This window comes from Frieseomelitta varia, unplaced genomic scaffold (assembly GCF_011392965.1).
Source record: "Frieseomelitta varia isolate USP_RPSP 00005682 unplaced genomic scaffold, Fvar_1.2 scaffold_464, whole genome shotgun sequence".
Taxonomy (NCBI): Eukaryota; Metazoa; Arthropoda; class Insecta; order Hymenoptera; family Apidae; genus Frieseomelitta; species Frieseomelitta varia.
Window position 1 is genome coordinate 275,333 of NW_025110217.1, and position 20,566 is coordinate 295,898.

A 20,566-nucleotide genomic window follows, 5' to 3' on the forward strand; every position below is an offset into this window, starting at 1 on the left:
CTCCTTTTCTTTTTTTTTTTTTTTTTTTTGCTTTTGGACGCTGCTCGCTTGCTGGTCTGCCGACTCGATATCAAGTGTACTTGTTTGTTTCGCGGATGTTTTTCGGCCCCCTCTTTCGCTCGAGTGAACTGAGCGTTTATAACTTAAGGATACTCGAGGAAAGACGCTTGGAAAATAAATCTCTGGAATTCGGAATTTCAAAAAATTAAAATCAAATTAAATTAAATTTCTTCGTTCGGAGTTTTAGAAAATTTGTAAAACGTCAGTGAAATTAAATTTATGTAATTCATTAGGATCTCAGTGCCGTGATTTTAGCAATTATTGGCGTTTAATTGAATTTTCTTCCGTTTACTAGTTTCCCTTCAGTTGTTTGTCATATTAAAAATAATGTTAAAAATTTGTCACATTAAAAAGAAGTTTGTACAATTTTTAGACTTAAATTCTGATTATCGTTTCACTCGCCTAAAACAATCGTATATATTTTCTTTCATAATTATGTTTGCTTGTTCTTTAAATATGCAAGAAACAGGGGTTCGACAATGTGCTAGATGAACGTTTCTATCTTCAGAGACTGATTGGACGATGCAAGTTGTTTGTGGGCGTAATAAACGACTCGTAAACTCTTCTCCTCCGAGGAGAGGAGAACTTTTTAATTTTCTTTCGTTGTATTATTGTTCGCGAAAGTTTCCGGGGATGACGCACTTTCGCAACGTTGAAACTACCAAGGTTTTCCGAGTCGATAATTAGCACGTTGTGTATTTGAGCGCTTCAGGTTGCCATGATAGAAGCGTCGCCCGTCAATAGGACGTTCAATTTTAAACAGAGACAGAGATCAAACCCCGATTGGAATTTAAATTTTCAGCGAGATAGAATCTGCAATGCAATTCTGATTTACAGTTCAAATTTCGAGCAACATCTAACTATGATTCAAAAAACTATGGTTTTTAATCAGAAACAGGGGACAAAGATTAAATCCCAATTGGAATTTAAATTTTGACACAATTTCGATTTACAGTTCAAATTTTGAGCAACGTTTGACTATGGTTTTTAATGAGAAACAGGAGACAAAGATTAAATCCCAATTGGAATTTAAATTTTGGCACAATTCTGATTTACAGTTCAAATTTTGAGCAACGTTTTACTATGACTGAACTATGGTTTTTAATCAGAAACTGAAGACAGAGATCAAATCCAAATGGAAGTTAATTCCAATTGTAAATTTTAAACACCTAAACGACAAAGCTGAAGTAATTTTTAACCAAAATTAAATGGCTTTTAATCCATTTAAACCAGAACCAGATGGAATTGCGCTCTGATAGAAATGCAATCAAACCCGGAAATGCAATCAAATCGCCAGGTTCGATTAAATTTAAATTAAATCAACGTTAATAACCGTCCATTGAAAATACCTCCAGTCAGTTAGCCACAACTGAATCAGTGTAACCCTGTCCGAATGTCGTGGAACGTTCTATCGTATCAACTTTTCTCCGTAATTGCGTTCTGTCGTTTATCATTAAAAGCTTCGTAGGCTACGGACATCGTTGAATCTTGCAACAAATATCCGGTAGCGTCCAATTAGAGCCAGTAGCCTTCAATAATCGTTCCGGGACCGCATCGAACGTTTCTCGTCTGTGGTCTCTTCGGACCGCGCACGCAGTCGAATCTTTACGACGACACTCGAGCATTTTACGTGCCACGGTATTCCAAATTGCTGACCGCATTCCTCGTTAAATGCCTGTTATTTTCTGGTTTCATCCACCTCGCGTGGCGAGGCCCGTTAACCATGCGCGTCGATTTCACGGTCCTGATGTCGTTTCTCGACTCGTTCTTCGTTTCTTCCGAATTTCGCCGCGGACTCCTCCTTCTCTCCCCGAGAATCCATTTGGAGAGAACTCACGTTTCTTCTTTTCTTAAGAAATATAAGCGTCCGAATCAATTTGTTTCAGAGGCAAGAGAACGAAATCCTCGTTTTGCATGTAAAGAGTAAAAGCTTCTTTACAGCGACGGGGATCAACTTCTCCTCCGGAAATTGTTTCCTCCGGCATGGAACGAAAACGTTACGCAAATCTGAATTTGATTAATTGGTTCTGCAGGTGAATCTATTTTTGCCTCTCTCGTTGTATCGAATTGACAAATATCAAATAAATGGACTGACCTTGACTCTCACGTTCCAGACGAACACGACGATCTTACATTTGAGAGTGCGAAGCAATTCTTCGCGAAAGCTTTAAGATGAGACTGGGGGAGGATTCGCTCTTTCCCCTCGTTGCCAGTATGGAAATGTATAATAACACGTAGAATGATATGCGATGATAAAAACTTTGCCAATCTAAACCTGTCTCCTCTGCCAAAGAATTTGGATTATTTATCTTTCCTCGTGCGAGTAGGAAAAATGGGTACAAATGTAGAATTGTGTTTGCTAATAAAATGAAATTAGAAGATAATTATTCATTTAAGCAAATTATATAAATATATATATGGTAAAATAAATTTAATAAAGTAAGTACAATTTAATTTGCCTAGATGAATAATTATTCTAAATATTTATTCTGATAATTATTCTATTCTCTTATATTATATATTATAATTATATTATATATTATATATTCTTATATTATATATTATTATATATTATAATTTCTATTCTCTTATATATTATAATTCTCTTATATTATATATTATAATCAGAATAAATATTTAGGACAACTATTTAGAATAAATTGTACATAGATATTTGTATAAATTACTCGTTTATTATCACGTTGATTCGTTAGCGACGCTTAATTAAACTCTAATCCTACCGACGTAAAGCTAAAAATGTTTAAATTTCACGGAGATCACACGTATGATATGTTATCAACAGCGCTGTACAAAAATGATGAGAAGGATATACACATGGCGTTCGCAGTTGAACTCTGTCTAGCTTCAGCTGCGAGTTAAGCGTAAGCGTCTTCACTCGATTTTCACACGTCACGACTTGGTTACACGTAGTAAGGTCGTCTTCTGCAGCAGCTCGATCCACCGGGCAAAATCTGAAATTGTCAATGAAGAGAATTTCGCATGAGAGATCGCTGTGCAATGCGTGTGTAGTAAATTAAAAAAAAAAAAAAAAAATGTTAAACAAAATCGTCGAGATTGTTGGTTCGTTAGAAGTTAGAAGAAAAAATAATCGTGTCGAGTGATTTGTAGAGCATTAAGAGAATCAAAAGAAAAAAAAAAAAAAGGGAAAGGAAGAAAAAAACGAGCCAGATTACAGATCACTTACGACCGGTTCTGAATTTTACCTGGAAGTGGTTCGACACGCCGTAGTAAGGGAAGATGCCACCAAGGATATAACGGTAGTACCCGTTGTGCCTAATGCGATATTCACCGGGTTTGATGTTCTCCGGGATCTGCCACGTAATGATGACTTGACTCGAACCGAGCACCATCGACATCCTCTGCCACTCGAACCTATACGAACGATATATACACCGACCAAACGAAAGAAACATATCATTTGTTATTTTTGTTTAGCCTGATATTCTCAACCGATCGACACTTTTCCCAATTTTTCCGATTACCATCGATTTACGTGAAAATTTCCACATTTTATAATAAGTTGTAACACTGCACGATATGTTATATTACTTCTTAACCCACTTGCGCCGGACAAGTGACTGCGGACCATAACGAGTGACCAAACCGTATACAATAATTCGTCGCTTTCTTTTTATATTACTAGGATGGAAATTATTGAGAAGTAATAAATATGTTATTTGTTTCGCCTGGGTTGTACTTATATATACTTAAATACACTTAAAACTGAGAAAATATTCCAATTTTGGGACAAAAGATTCTCGACGTGCGTGACACGTTGTTCCAGCGCAAGAGGTTAAGTTACTTTCAGTTATCGTTATGGTTATTTAGGTATAACATGGTATATATGGTATTACGTTGTGTAATACGTTATAGTGTGGTATAATATGGACTTTGGACAGTTCGAGGATCGAGGAACGAAAAAGTGAAAATCGAGGGTACGTACTTCGTTTCCCAGCTGGCGTCGTTCGCAACTGGCACCCATACCTCGTCGTCGGCTAACCTCTCGATCGTCAGATACGAGTTTTCCGTCATCAGGTTGTTACGCGGATGGCCAGAGATCTGACGAAAGCAAAACCGGATTCATGGAATGTGATATTGGCGAAATTCTCTCTCGCTGTTCTACCTCGCGAGTGACAAGCTTACAAATTACCAAAATTACCGACAACTGCGCGAAGACACGAAGATGGAATTAAATTATATATATATAGACACACATACACAAAAACACACACACACACACACACGGATAATAAATAAAAATTTAATTATATGTATAATAATATATAATTATATATATATATATAATTAATGTATAATATATATATACGGATAAAATTATATATAGTCGAGATACGTAGTTCAGATAAAAGAAGAAATTTGAAGAAATGGGTCCTATCGGTCCAATCTCGAGAGAAATTCGTGGTTACCTACCAAAGCATGCGACATTTCCATAGAAATTTGTGTTTATCATAAAGGAAAATGGGTCGCGTAAATGGGCCGCGAGTTAACGGCTCGTCACATTGAAGATGGCGTTGCGCGCTCTATTCAAATCCCATCATTACGGGATATCTCACGTTACGTTCGCGAATCCGCGTAGTCGTCGTTTGTTAAATCTGATCAGGCCACGGTCGGGTCTTTTCGCCTTTGTTCGATTATCAAACTAATCCAAATATTCTTATCTATTCTACTCGACGTCGATTTTAACCCTTTCACTACGAGCGCCCGATCTATTAACGTATTAAAAATACATAACACGCCTTAGCCATCAAGATGAGCTTTTTCTATTTATTCTACTCGACGGTGGAATATTTTGTACGCTAAGAAATTATTTCAATGAAAAATCGTTCTCAATCTATTCGCAATTCAGAAAAGACCGGCTGACAACTGTCAATCTCTTAAAGATTTAAGGTTAGATTGCTTTACTTGAAAAATTGAAGTTTGTTTAAAAAGAAAAGAAAATATTCTGCGCCCTTGTATTACCGGGAAATTCAAAAACAGATTCTATTTCAAAATGGATTAAGAACGGATTTGGAAAACGATTCGATCGACGTGTACACTTTTTTGAGTTGAGTTTGACCTCTTCAGTGGTGGCGCCCCCCTGGCGGAGCGAATTATCGTTACGAAAGGATCGAAACAACGGTTATAGCCATTTTAAAGTTGAAAATTCGAAGTAAAGTACGATATTAACACGCAGCATACTCACGAACACTGCAGAAACGATGTCGCCGGGCGTGGCGAGTTTTTGCGGCTGTTTAATGCAGTCGCCGAAATTTCTGCCCCACTTCGGGGTGTCGTAGAGAACCGGCGTCACGAAAGTGAGTAGATTCTTTTTCCTTAGATCTGGTGGCGTTGGCCCGGGATCTACGTCCTTTTTCTAAGATCGAAAATTACAAAATATAGATTTTCAGAGTCGAACGTTGTTCGAAAGAGTGTGAAATTTTTTTTGTAGAAAGAAGATTCTCGCGGTACACTTACAAGAATAGCGGCTGTCACGAGCTCTTGGTATTGCTTCAAGTAGAGAGTCAGAGTGTGGGGTCCGTATATCGTGGACGCGCCTTCGTACCTTTGGATCTAGAAATTTCAAAGAAAAGAAAATTTCTCGGTGAAGTTTTCCTCATTCGGCGCGAGATTACCTAACCTAACCAAACCTAAACCTTATAACGTCACGAGGAAAGAGAGTTGAGAATTTGAAGATTAGGTCTGTTTATTGGAAGACAGTCTATTCTACAGAGTGACCACTGAAAAACGGGTGACGGGTTTGAAAAAGTCATAGCTCCTTCATTTTTCAATCTTTTTTATTTTCTTTTTCTGTAGGTTATAGAGCATCCCTTGGAGATTAATTAATTAATTATATTTCCAAATAAAAAACACGTGTTTGTTAAAAGTTATTTCTGTTTTATATCATTATTATTCAGTCTTTCAATGACCACTCTGTTTTATATCATTATTATTCAGTCTTCCAATGACCACTCTGTCATAGAAACGTCGGGAGGAAGTAGTGAACGAAATAGTGAGCGTGTGGTCTACGATTTACTTGGTACTCTTCTGGCGTCGTGACGTAATCGCTGTAGGTGTTGCAGAGTCCGGCGACTATGACGGAGGTTTCGTCGTCGGACGCATCGTTCATGACCGTTTTGATAGCCTCTCGTAATCTTCTTCCGGACATTGTCGTGAACTCTCCCGGCACGCCGGCGATGACAACGTTACCGATCAACGCCACCTGCGTCGCCACAATTTTCGGCTGCCATTCGTACGGAAGATGCATCTGAAGGTTGTTCGAAATACCAATTAAAAGATAAATACCAATCGAAACGAACAATATAAACCACGTGCAATTAACCCTCTTGCAACACTCTTGTTCATTCATTCCCTGTTCGAATTGAAACTTGATGCTAAAGTTATTATTAACTTTTCCACTCTGATATATATTAAATATATATATCTTACTTTTATACTTTATATATATATCTTACTTTTATCTTACTTACATCTTACTTTTATACTATTTATATATATATTTTACTTTTATACTTTTCCACTCTAATTTCTCTGATAGAATTTTAATATATATAGAGTAGAAAATTTTATTTGATCATAGAAAGGTTGTTAGAATTATCAGAATATTATTATAGGAGGATTCATTTTGTTATATTTTATTAGTTATAGGAGCAATTTTTGCACGTGTTTTAGCCTTTTGCAAGAAGGTCTCGTCGACGTGCACGAACTTACGCGTCCGGTAGCAAGTAGAATCGGTTTCGCGCCGTGGCATCTCACATCCTCGGTCGTGGGGGTGGCCAGGAGATTTCTAACCGCGTTCCACATCGGATTCGCCGTGGTTGTACCCTGCTCGAACGAGAATGATCCTGGCCCGTCGATCGTTCCCGCCGCGAAGCTGTACCCCATCGCTGGTTCACATCCATGGACCTGTTGCGAAATTCGTATATGTTATAAAACATATATAAGAATATATTATAAACATATTCGTACTGAAGAGCTGTTGTATGAACATTTTCTTCGTAGCTTCAACCCATTCCGAGGTATTTCACTTTTGATTATATAAATTAAATAAGTATTAAATGAGTACAGTGAAATATCTCGGAATGGGTTGAAGATACGAAGAAAATGTTCATGCAACAGCTGTTCAGTATAAAAAGATGTCTTACGTGGTAGTAACAATTTTTTCATTCATACAATGGTGAAGGATATTTCAAGGTAAATCTGATCTTTTTAAATCAGACACCGTACATTTTTTTATTCGCATTTCGATCACATCCAATGACCTACAATGTTGGTACCATTTTTACCAGTTAGTCCTAGATTAGGAACGAATGAATTTCGCCACAATCGGAGGCGGCCGATATTACAAGTTACCTTCATCTTGGTTGACGCGTTATTTTGATTTCATCCCGTACGAAATCGTTGTTCTGAGGCTCAATATCAATTTCGGTGAATGGATTGTTGTTGCTGAATCAAATGTTAAAAATTGGAGACTTTTCTTAATGCCATTATCGATCGATTTCTATTTTCATTACCGATTATTAACATTTTATTCGTCTGTGGAATAATGTTACATCTACATCGAAAATTATTGAATTGAATGTGAACTTGCTTTCTTATTTGCATAGCTATTCTTAAGGAAACGATCAATTTAATTTTTGACTGTATAATATAATTATTATTCGACATAAATTAGTATTAAATGTCACAGACTTACAAATAGCATTTAGTATATCTCAACAACAACTATAAGGTAAAAATCAACCGTGTAAATATAGTTATTATGGTAAATTTCAAGACATAAAGATAGCAGAATATGCAAAGGTATGCAAAACATTCGAGAAACTGTATTGATTTAACGTAACGATACGTAGGGGAAACAATTTTCAATTTCTTCGACAATGATATTGACGAAGATTTAAAAATGCGCAAAAATCCGCAGTCTATCTTATTGTAGATATGTATTATTGCTTGTCTCCGCGCTCGAGTATGAAATGCTATGAAATGGAAAAAAAGAAAGAAAGAAAAAAAAGGAGAAAATTTTACTCACGATCTCGGTTCTCCTTGTGGTCGCGTTGTAGTATTCGGCCGTCTGTTTCGCCATGTTCACGTAGCGGTGCGCCACACGGATGGGCCCGATCACTTCCTTGGCGTTCCCGTACTGCCATAAACGCTGCAATCGCCAGGCAACAGAACATGACTGTTAGAATCGCGATATGGCGGACGCAACGCAACGTCTTGAGACCAGACACGCATGAAACGTATCCGCCTCGCTGGCTACTGACTGTTCTCCTGTATTCTGCTTTTATCATGCTAATGCCAGGTTCTCGAAATACCTGGGTCCCGACCGACCCCTCTCTAAACGGATTACCCTCACTCCATCGACCATCATTTCGATTTAATAACAACAACAATATACGCATAATGATTGAATTAAAGCATCAGCGAAATACCGGGCGTCGATGAAAATTTCGATTGCCAACGAAAAACAATTATTCTGAGGCGATCTCAAAGTTTTTTCGATGACTAAATTACTCATTTTCAGTCGGTGAAATTTGGGCGTCGATGAGACGAGGGTGACAAAACAGTATGTCGAGCTATGTTGACTCTTGAACTCGATTTGTTTTTAACGTTGTTGCAACATTTATTTTAAGATAGAATTGATAAAATTGAATTTTTTTTATTTATTTACTCACTATTTTGATGTACAGTTATTATAATTATATAATAACTGAACGAAATTCTTGAATAAGTATAAAAAGATGAATTGTATCAGAATTTTATATTTTATAATTTTTTTCATCTCTTGCGCTGAAGTGACGTGCCAAAATTGCAATATTTTCTCAGTTTTAAGTACATTTAAGTGAAACAAAATAGGCAAAGCAAATAATAAATTTATTAATCAATTTAATTAAATTAAATAAATAATATTTTAATATATAATATTATAATAATAAATAATTTATTAAAAAATATTATTATATATAATAATATATAATTTATTAAATAATAAATAATATATATAATAATAAATAATTTATTAAATAATAATAATTTTTTATTATATATATAATAAAATCTATTAAATAATAAATTAAACTTCCCAATAATTTTTAATCCAGTGATATCACACCGACGAGTTCAAAAATCAAACGACGAATTATCGTATGTGTACGGTTCGGTCATTCGTTATGGTCCGCAATCAGTTGTCCAGCGCTAGTGGTTGAAGCGTGACTATTCTCGAGCGAGATTTCGTAGAGTTTTACAGTAAATTCGTAGTGGCGTGCGAGGCTGAAAGGCCTAACTGTCTATCACTTTTTGAATCGTCATCGTTTTAATAATTCCTTGATTAATTAATTCGTTGATCTTAAATGAAGCAAACGTGCGCGAATTGGCGGCAAATTCGAAATCAACGACACACACACACACACACACACATTCGTCTCTTTTTTTATTCTTTTCGCCAACGAGGCAGGGACTACTCTCCTCTGAAAAATCACTCTGCCTTTCGATTCTTGGTCCTAGCGTGTATAAGTATTTGCCGGTTCCGTGCACGTTGTGTTCGATATCTCGGATCTCATCTTCTCATCTCCGTTGCACATGCAACCTTGCCTTCCGCCACTTTCCCTCGGTCAGGGAACGTAGAACGTAATACTACGTGCACGCCATAATACTACACACGCGGTCAAGAACACGCGGGGGGAGGAGCAAGGGAGCCTGTTAAACGATTCGCGCCACTGACGGGACCAACGCAAAAGAAACGGGCGACGATCGATGCCGAGGGACCGTAATAGTCGGTTAAATCTGCTTGGCTTTCATTTCAATCTTTTGGCTGTGAATGACGAGTATGACTCTGAGCGAGATGGCAATATTTGACGAGTATGCTCGCCGAGTGTGAGAAAAGTAATTGCAATTTGTCGCTTACTAAATTAAATCTTTCGTGGAGAGCGAAGCGTATTTGTAAATTTTGGAATATTATTAGACCGACTAGCTCTTTTCACATCATTTCTAAATATTCCCGTAGCTATTATTATTAATTGTTATTGGCCAATATTAATTAACTGACTGGCCGATGTTAATTTAGTTGAACGATAAAATTATTGATTTTTTTAGGAAGAAACTAGTGTTATTTTATTAGTGTTTATTAATTTCTTTTTTTTTTTTCAAAGATTCGTTGCTCACGCCACATAACGAAGACGTGACTTTTATTCTCGAAAAATTCGAACGTCTCTGGGAACATTGGAAAATTTCTCTTCCACTTGATTTGTCATAGTCTTCTCTTCACAACAATCTCTTAAACCTTAGTACGAAGATTCGATATTTCATTCAACCTTGAACGTTAGGATTAAATTTTGGAATTTCTTGAATTTTTGTAGTTTAATCTTAATGTTCAAAGTTCAACAAAATGAAAAAAGAAATCGTACAGCAAATTATAAGGAATTGATGTAAAGTTCAGTCTTCACCCACGATGAACTTGGTTATAAGTAAAATTTTTCATTGGTTCCCGCGTACGATTTTTATAAACTTTTTTTTAAAGAGAAGAACACTTTTCCATTTTGTCACATGATGTGAAAATGTTTTGCAAAAGAAAAAAGAAAAAAAAAACGAATTCAAAATGATCAAAACAGAGGTTTCATCGAGGATATTTTACGAAATTCTAACAATATCGACTAACTTCTCATCGAAATGAACTGCAAAACTGAAAACTCGACGAAAATAATTTGTATCTGCCAGAACACGATGACACTCTCGACAGAATTTTTTTCTGAGAAAGCTGAAAACATCCGAAATGCAACATATCTGTCTCATTTTCTATTCAACGTGCAGATGCTCGTTCACGAAACATCGTTCACGTTCAAAAAATTCCAACCGTATAACGCGGCATTTCGAAATAAATTTTTCTCACTGCCGAACAGCCAGTTTAATTACCATATGGCGCGTAATTAAACTCCACGGAACGAGGACAATTAAAGATTTTCTTTCCACGCTGGAAAAATCCACACTCGACAGAGCCGAAACTTGTGTTTGCCGTACCAAGGAACAGTTAATTGTTTCGAAGACAAATTTCTTCATACACGTGCACACGCCGCCGCACACAGAAACGCCAGATGCATAATGAAGTGGGAGCAGAAGAGTTCTTACGTTCACACGCGTTACAGTTACATTATACTTGAATGACTTAAGCCTTTAAGCCTTCCTACGCGATCGACATTGAACTATTTATTGTACGTACAGTCATGCAACGTATGACTCGCACATTCTTTTTTCTTTTTTTTCGCGTTTCGTTCGATAGAAATCCTTGAATATGAAAAAGTTCCGCTTTTGAATGACACTCGCAGCGAGTTTTACAGCGGACACGGATACGTCGTCCAAGGATGAAACGATGCACAAACGTGAATGTGAATGCTGAAAATGAAGAACGTGGCAATAGATACATGCACAGGGTATCCCATATTATTTTTCACAAATGCATTATATTTGAAACTAGTCGTTGTTTTTTAAAAAAAGTGCCTCAAGTGCATTTTCCTTTTTTTCCCCTGTTTCGAGAGGGCAGTAATTTCGGTACACTTGGTTAGTATGTCTAGACAGACATAATGTATAGGACATATGAAGGTCACTGCTACTATTTTTCCTTTTTTTTACAAGTATAATTGTGTAAATTTTTTTTGCATCAATCGTCTTCTATGAGAAAAGTATTGACTTAATTAATTAATTAAAGGTATTGTATAAAACCTAAACTTATCTACGTTTAAAATTAATTAATTAAAGGTATTATATAAAATCTAAACTTATCTACGTTTAAAATTAATTAAAGGTATTATATAAAACCTAAACTTATCTACGTTAGTTTAAGAGATATTTTTTTACAAAATATCTGTGCACAAAAGACAAAAACAGTATGAACACAAGAACACAATCCTCATCTTTCGTATGATAGATTTTATAAAATTAAAATTAAAATATCTCCTAAATCGATAGCTTCTCGATATACATAGGTTAATACTTTTCTTTTTTTTTTACAAAAAGATTTTCTTTTTTACAAATATTTCTCTTTCTATTCGTTGGGAAAAATATCCAGAAATATCTAAAAGAAAAAAAAAAAATTGCATTTGAGACATTTTTTTTAAATGACGAACAGTTTCGCAGATTTGTGGATTAAAATCGGGACACCCGGTACAAGCGCGACGAAATTTTGGAGAGAACGCAGAAGCAAAATTGGTTATGTGAATTCTTGAAAATTCTTGAGATGAAAATCCTGAGATGAATAAAGGTACACAATTTTCAAAAGTGACTTGCCACGAAGCAGAAGAAGAGAAACCATCGAAAAACCTAATTTTCACGCGCGCGAACTCTATTCTAACTAAATTGGACAATCCCTTCTTTGGTATCTTCAAATTAGCATTCTCTCTCTCTCTCTCTCTCTCTCTCTCTCTCTCTCTCTCTCGCAACGAAACGATTTTTTATTTCAATTCTCCCACAGAGAAGTTAGGCCCAGGTGGAGCAACAGGTACCTTAACACCTTTCGCCGCGTTGGCTCAGACGTGTGAAAAGATAAAACAGCGGCGTGATTCACGAGTTGGCGGAAAGAAAGAAGAACAGAGAGGAAAAAAGAAAAAAAAAAAAAAGAAAAAAAGGAAAAGTCGCGGTCGACGTCGTCCTTGTGAGCGCCAAGCGATGTGAGTCGTGGTGTCTCGTGATTCGTAAAGGGTGTGGCTGGTGTTTCTGGGAAGGATCGCACAGGAGCACCATACGAGTTGACCTCGTTAGATCTCCAGTTTCCCACTGCTCCTCGAATCTACTACGTCTCTCGAAACCGTTCCCCCCCCCCCATACGTAGCTCGACATCACTGCCCTGGGCCTTTCAAGCTACCTTCCTGTTTAAATATTTCCAAGCTTTTAGCAAATATCAACCTCTAGGAAATAAATACTGCCACAAGTTTTTAGTAAACAAGCTCGATATTTCTGGACGTTTAATTTCAATTTTATTAAAAGTATTAATAATAATAGTATTAATAATAATAGTGTTAAGAATAATAATATTAATAGTAATAGTATTAAGAGTAATAGTATTAATAGTAATAGTATTAAGAATAATAGTATTAATAATAATAGTATTGAGAATAATAGTATTGAGAATAATAGTATTAATAATAATAGTATTGAGAACAATAGTATTAATAATAATAGCATTAAGAATAATAGTATTAATAATAATAGTATTAAGAATAATAGTATTGAGAATAATAGTATTAATAATAATAGTATTGAGAACAATAGTATTAATAATAATAGTATTAAGAATAATAGTATTAAGAATAATAGTATTAATAATAATAGTATTAATAATAATAGTACAATTTTATTTAATTATTTTAATTTTATTATTGATGATAGTTTAATTTTATTAAACTAGAAGTGTTAATAAATCATTTTTGATCAATTTTATATAGATAGTTTATACAATTATCGCATGAAACAAAATTTCTGTATTTTTAAAGGTTTAGATAATTTTTCGTATAAACAAAAGCTCGTACACTCCATCGTGTTACAAAGTTCATCTAGCTTTTTGGAAAATTTTCCGCTTCAATCGTCGTTGGTTCTAAGTGTTATGAAATTTCATAATGAGTTGAATTATTAATTAATTTTACTGCTAACTATAACTATTCAAAATACGCTATTAATGTTAGAAATTCCCGTGTCTGTTGTTCGAGCATTTTCGTAATTTATTAAAACGCATTATTTATTTCGTATTTATTATAAAAGCATTATCTTCGATTCTATTAAAACGTTACGTTTCAATGAATCGAAGCGACTGATCGAACTTTTGCAACTTGCACGAGAGGCTACGATCATCGCCCCGTATCGCCCCGTCCCGATTTCAAGTTTCAACACCTTCGCAATCCTCCGTTACGCCTTCAAATTAATGGCGCAGAAGAATAATGGAGTTGATAGGAAATGGAACTGGTACGCTTCCTGTGTTGTTTCCCTCTGCACGCTCGTTTATGAAAAGGTAAACAGTTGCCGTGGCCGCGAATACATTTACGCGAACTGACGTCGTCTTTCGATCGTTCTCGAATTGTTTTTGAACTTTACGAGAAAGAAAAATGCATCTTACGTTAAAAAAAGCGTAAAAATTTGAAGCGTTAAATATAGTACAATGCTACGAATATCTGACAAAAATTATAAATTGGCCATTTTGACCATTTTGTTCAAGTGTCGATAGAATTAAGAATATCTGACAAAAATGATAAATTGGACATTTTGTTCTAGTGTCAATAGAATTAGGAATATCTGACAAAAATTATAAATTGGTCATTTTGTTCTAATGTCGATAAAATTAAGAATATCTGACAAAAATTATAAATTGGTCATTTTGACCATTTTGTTCTAGTGTTTAATAAAATTAAATGTCCAGAAGTATCATAAATGTCCAGTGTTAATATAACTAAAATTATTGTTAATAGTATTAAAATTAATATTAACAGAATTAATAGAATATTGTACTGTTAATAGAATTAAAAGAATATTGTAGTGTTATAGAATTAAAAGAATATTGTAGTGTTATAGAATTAAAATTAAATGTCCAGAAGTATCATAAATGTCCAGTGTTAATATAACTAAAATTATTGTTAATAGTATTAAAATTAGTGTTAACAGAATTAATAGAATATTGTAGTGTTAATAAAATTAAAAGAATATTAGTGTTATAGAATTAAAAGAATATTGTAGTGTTATAGAATGAAAATTAAATGTCCAGAAGTATCATAAATGTCCAGTGTTAATATAATTAAAATTATTGTTAATAGTATTAAAATTAGTATTAACAGAATTAATAGAATATTGTAGTGTTAATAGAATTAAAAAAATATTGTAGTGTTATAAAATTAAAAGAATATTGTAGTGTTATAGAATTAAAATTAAATGTCCAGGAGTATCTTAAATGTCCAGTGTCCAATAGAATTAAAATTAGCGTTAGTAAAATTAATAGAATGTTCTAGCGTTAAAACTAGAATTAAAATTAAATGTCACAGAAGATAAAACGGTATTAAGTAATTTAGTAAAAATCTCGGCAATATTTCTTTCCTCAGCAAAAATGAAAATGAAAGGGCACGATAAAGGGCACAAAGTCTGCTTCTGTCTATATCATTCGAGTAGATATTGAAATACACACTGTTATAAATACACAAAAATATAATTCCCACGAAAAATCCTAAATCGTTCACTCTGACCATTTTCTATATTAGTTTCGATGTTAATTACAGTCGAATATGTTGAATGATGCGTGCATGTCCCTGCTATTATATTCTCATTGGAAAAGAAATTCTCTTTCTCGGGGAAATCTTGAAATTAAATTAAAAATTAAATCGGATAATAACGCCGATTCCCAACGTAGATCGCTTAGAGCGAGCCTCGTACGTGCTCTTAGCTCCAATTAATTCAACTTCGCGGCGAAACGGATCCCTCGAGCTGTTGGGCAAGTTGCTCGATCTTCGATTGGGCGTCGTCGAGCCACGAACCGAGCGAAACCCGAAAGGAGAGACAGAGAGGAGAAAAATGGTACGAGCGAGGAGCCGAGGAGGGTGGATATAGAGATCCACGTGTTTTACACGTTCCTGTTCCCACGTTCGTTGAAACAGGACTTTGCAATCGTTTACTATCTCGCCTCATTATGCCTCGTTTATCTACGATCTCCGGCGACACGATTTCTGCTTCCGCGGATGAAAATGGCCCCCCTTTGCCCGCGGGACGACTCTGCACGACGACGATGACGTTTTGCTCGTTTTGATAACGACGATGAGGAAGGTTGATGGCGGAATATCGATCGATGGAAAAACTGTCGATGGTATTCGAAAAGGTAGCATCATCCATGGGGCTTCAAGCCACGGTCTGAGCCTTAATTAAAGGTATTAACACATTGTCGATTTTACAATTTTATCTCATGTCGCCGGATATTGTTTCGTAATTGAGTATGAAAGTGAAACAATATACTTTATTTGTACAGAGTGTATTTAAACAAAACTTTGTATATCTCTTATATGTATTGTATTTCTATACATACAATGTAGTTTGGTAATATTTTTGGTGTGATAAACTGTATAACAATCACCCACGTATAATGGTACGCAACAGGCTTTGAGACGGGCATTTAAAGAATTAAATTTTTATTTTAAATTAGACGGAACGAAATTTTTATTTTCTAATTCTACTTAATTTTAATATGTTTTAATATATAAAAAAAAATTTTAATATGATTATATATTTTTAATCTATAAAAATTTTAATATGTTTATATATTTTTAATCTATAAAAATTTTAATATGTTTATATATTTTTAATCTATAAAACATATTTTAATACACTTATGAAATATAAGAAGAAATAAAAGTTTAATGATATTAAATTTATAATTAAATTAATTAATATTTATGGCATTTATGATTTATATTAATTTTTACTTTATATATTATTACTTAATATATTTAATATTATTTAATATTACTTAATATTATTTAATATTACTTAATATTACTTAATATATTTAATATTAATTTTTTATATTAATTTCACTTTAATACTTTAATACACTTATAAAATATAAGAAGAAATAAAAGTTTAATTATCTGAAATTTGTAATTAAATTAATTAATATTTATGGCATTTATAATTTATATTAATTTTTAAATTATAATTAAATATAAAAAAAAAAGATAAAAATTTTCACTTTCATTTTCATTTGCAGATGAAACAGTCGAACTTGTTACCAAGTGTCAACGAAATTTGAAAATGCCGGTGCCCGATGGAAATTCAAAAAAATCTTTCGAAACAACGAAGAATCACAGGCGGAAGGGGGAGGGACGGCATACGTTACGGAAATTAGCCGACAGAAACCGAGACGAGATCACGAACCCGGCAACGCGTAACACGATAATCCGATTTTGTAACCGCCGAATTTACGAGCGATTTTCTGGTTATTCGCTGGAGTTTCTCGTAACTTCCGGGTGACTTCATCGTGCGTTCACAATTTGCTATTATTATAATTTCGAGGAAAGTTGTGGGAGATTGACGAAATTTAACGCTTTCCTGTTTTTCTTTCTTCCTTTTTTTTTTTTTTTTTTGGTTGCACAAAGTACCGGTTGCAATCTTGTTTCGACATTGTCGTATAATTTATGTCTCAATGTGTTTAAATTTCGTGAAAATAAAATCGTATCAATAAATTTTTATCATTTATACAACATTTATTACAACAGTCTTCAGAGTTTCTTCTTCTTCTTCCTTCAGAAAGATGTTTTTTCTACATCGTGCAGTGGAGAAGCAAGAGTTGCATTTAAACGTCTCCGAGATGATTGAAAAATTCTTTCCATGACCAAATCTACCATAATCTTGAAGACTGTCCCTCGGAATTTGTTCGAACCGCGAACCGCGAATATTTAATAAATCCCAACACTTTTTTGACTCTAACGTTCAAAGTTCGATGAATCGTCGAAAAGAGAAAGAATGGTACAGCAAGTTTCAATCCTCAAAACCACAGTTTTGTTTCAGTCACGAAATTTTTTAACGCTTTCAGAACGCACTCGAATCCTTGCTACACGATTGAAGGAAAAAAAAAAAACCAATGTAGTTTTAGGCTGTCAAATTAGAAGGCTTCGCGTCCTAAAACGAGGTTAATTGGATCGTTTCAAAACACGACCGTGTTCTATGAAGTCATGGCAGCCGAAAGTGTAGACAATTTTCCATCGAGTGTGCGAAAACTTTCGTCCAGCTCTGCAGAGCCGAGGAGAGCAGCAGCAACAGGGTTAAGAGCGCAAGAAAGGGGAAATGCGTGCGGGTCGCGGAGAACAGAGAGAAGAAGTGGAAAAAGAAATCGAAAACGGCAGCTTCCTCCTAAGTTACGACACGGTTATTCAACCGAGCAGGTTTCACTCTCGTTTGGCCGTCTGGAAACACGCGGCGTGAAATCCAAATGCGATCGCGTTGACTATTCCAAGTTCCGTTCTACTGCTCTGGAATGACAAGCGCCTATCTCCGCTATTCTTTGCTCATCGACGATTTCAGTTTCTTTCAGGAAGTAAACTTTGCTCGCTTTGAGAGAGAGAGAGAGAGAGAGAGAGAGAGAGAGAGAAAAAGAAAAAAAGAAAAGAAAAGAAAGAAAGAAAAGAACTTTGCACCTTTGTCCTACCGTCTGTATTGCTGTACTACGTTTGACGAAATGGCGATCGATTGTGACAAACGCGTATGTTTGTCCTTTGTTCATCGACGATCGATATATCTGTTTCACGAAGCATCGAAGCTTTACTCAGAAGAAAAAGAAAGGAATTTTCTTCATTATTTATGAAAGTCCCGTCCAATCGCTTGTGTGGGTCATTAGCGACTTGAAACTGAATCTTACAATTTGTTATAAAGGCTAGATTGCTAACTGGCGGCCTGCGAGCCCTTGCCCCTACTTTTCTCGCCGCTAGCATTACCCCCTCCACTGCACCGATCTCCCTAATTGCTTGGTAGGGAAGTCAACAGACTGAGAGTGGGGGTCATGCGAGGAAATTTCAACGTAGTGGAGGGGATCGATGCAGTGGAGGGGGTAGCGCTAGCGATCAGGAAAGTGGGGGCAAGGGCCGCCAGTTAGCCGACTCTGGATTAAACTGTCTTAGAAAGTGTATTAATTTTAGGACCGCTTCTTTATCCATTAGGTCATTATTCAAGGAAGGATTTATGTTTAATTGACATCTATTAGACACCTATATTTATATAGGTATTTCATTACATATATATTGTGAAATCACTATATATATTGATGGAAATCGTTACATATATATGTACTTTTAATTTCGTTATATACTATGAAAGCATTATATATGTATATTTATTCGAATATCAATGGAAATCATTGTACACATAATGAAATCATTATATACATTTGTATTGAATATTGGAAATATTATAACTTTGCAAAAAGAAAAGATACAATAATAAGCTTATCCTTATAAACTTACAAACTTCTCTCATTAATAACAGGCTCATTATCCAACCTTTAATAATAAGCTCACTGTTCGATGGAAAAACGGCGAAGAAACATGATACAATCAAGTCTTCGATGGTCATTATAAAAGGGAAGTACCATTCTTCAATTCTGCATTGTATATATTTAGTCACGGAAAAGAAGTTTCCCAATGTTTCACTTCTGCGTTTAATTCATAAAATTGTGTAGCAAAATTTATGAGCATTTTCGATCGAATAATAAAAAAAAAAGTATCTTTATTTACCCACTCGAAGTAGAGGCATCGAGCTTCAAATTCGATCCGGACGATTTCTTTCTTTCTCCTTAAATTTCGCAAAATTGTCCAATACAATTTCAATGTTCAGCGTCATATTTTAATATTTTAATCGGCGTAATATTTTAATCGGTAGTCGCTGTATGTCAAGCGGCGATCCCGGGTTTATCGAAAGGCAAAGGCATTTATCGAGCGAGAAGGCCCCGGCTTCTAGAAACGTTCGGTCGCGCCGGGGTGCGCCAAGGATACACGGGAGGCATTTCTTCCCCACGTTTCGTACGATTCTCACACGGGTTCTCAGACTGTGTATTGAAATGCCGCTCGTAAACAATGAGTTGCGTCAGAGCACGGCGTTCAATTGACAGAGGCGCGACAGCAGGAGAGCAGAGAGTCAGAAGGAAACCTTCGAACAGAGAGCCCCCTCCCCACTCTAACTCACTCACTCACTCTTTTCGTTGTTCCGCTTCGCGCCAAACGAACAAAGTTCTCCTTTTCAAGTTGGTGAGTTATCGCCAATTATGAAAATATTATTATTTATATAGAGGGTGTTTCGTAACTTGTGGGACCCACATCGGGAGCTGATTGTACGCCTAAAAATAATGGAAGTTCGGAAGTCCTATCTGTCTTCGTTTATGAGATATAATGAATTTTTATAAACAGAGCAAACTCTAGTAAGCTTGAGTTGGTATATTGGTATATTCAATTTTCATAATAATCATAATTGGGATGAAGAAAACCCACGTGTTGTTGTGCATTCAAGACATCAACACCAGTTTAGTTTAAACGTATGCGCAGGAATAATTGATAAATTTTTAACTGGACCTTTTTTTCTTGATGGGAAACTAACAGGCACAAAGTACGTTGGTTTTTTGAGCACGCGTTTACACGAAATATTAGAGGAAGTTCCAGTTCGATATTAGATTATTCGTATGCGGTTTATGCATGATGAAGCTCCGCCGCATTTTAGCCGAGTGGCTGGGCAATTTTTAAATCAACACTTTGCAAATAAATGGATTGGTCGTGGAGGTCCTATTTGCATGGCCTGCTCGTTCTCCGGATTTGAATCCATTAGATTTTCATTTGTGGGGACATTTAAAAATCTATTGTATACGCAACATCGATTGAACATGTTGAAATATTACGAAATAGAATAGAGCAAGGCTTCTGACAAATTCGAGAAACACCAGGAATGATAGAGAGAGTAACCAGATGAATGACAA

General features: G+C 35.3%; 1 protein-coding gene across 1 annotated transcript in view; it reads right to left on the reverse strand.

Annotated features, from left to right (window-relative positions):
• Positions 1-2,939: 2,939 nt before the first annotated feature.
• Positions 2,940-20,566, reverse strand: part of LOC122532718 (neutral ceramidase) — a gene marked incomplete at its 5' end in the record, with an annotated part of 38,187 nt that continues 20,560 nt past the window's right edge. Inside the window, 8 exons of the mRNA XM_043661740.1 lie at positions 2,940-3,032; positions 3,285-3,453; positions 4,025-4,140; positions 5,285-5,455; positions 5,557-5,652; positions 6,116-6,346; positions 6,811-7,005; positions 8,129-8,251. Coding sequence (XP_043517675.1) covers positions 2,982-3,032; positions 3,285-3,453; positions 4,025-4,140; positions 5,285-5,455; positions 5,557-5,652; positions 6,116-6,346; positions 6,811-7,005; positions 8,129-8,251 — 1,152 coding nt within the window. The remainder of the gene's footprint in view (positions 3,033-3,284; positions 3,454-4,024; positions 4,141-5,284; positions 5,456-5,556; positions 5,653-6,115; positions 6,347-6,810; positions 7,006-8,128; positions 8,252-20,566) is intronic.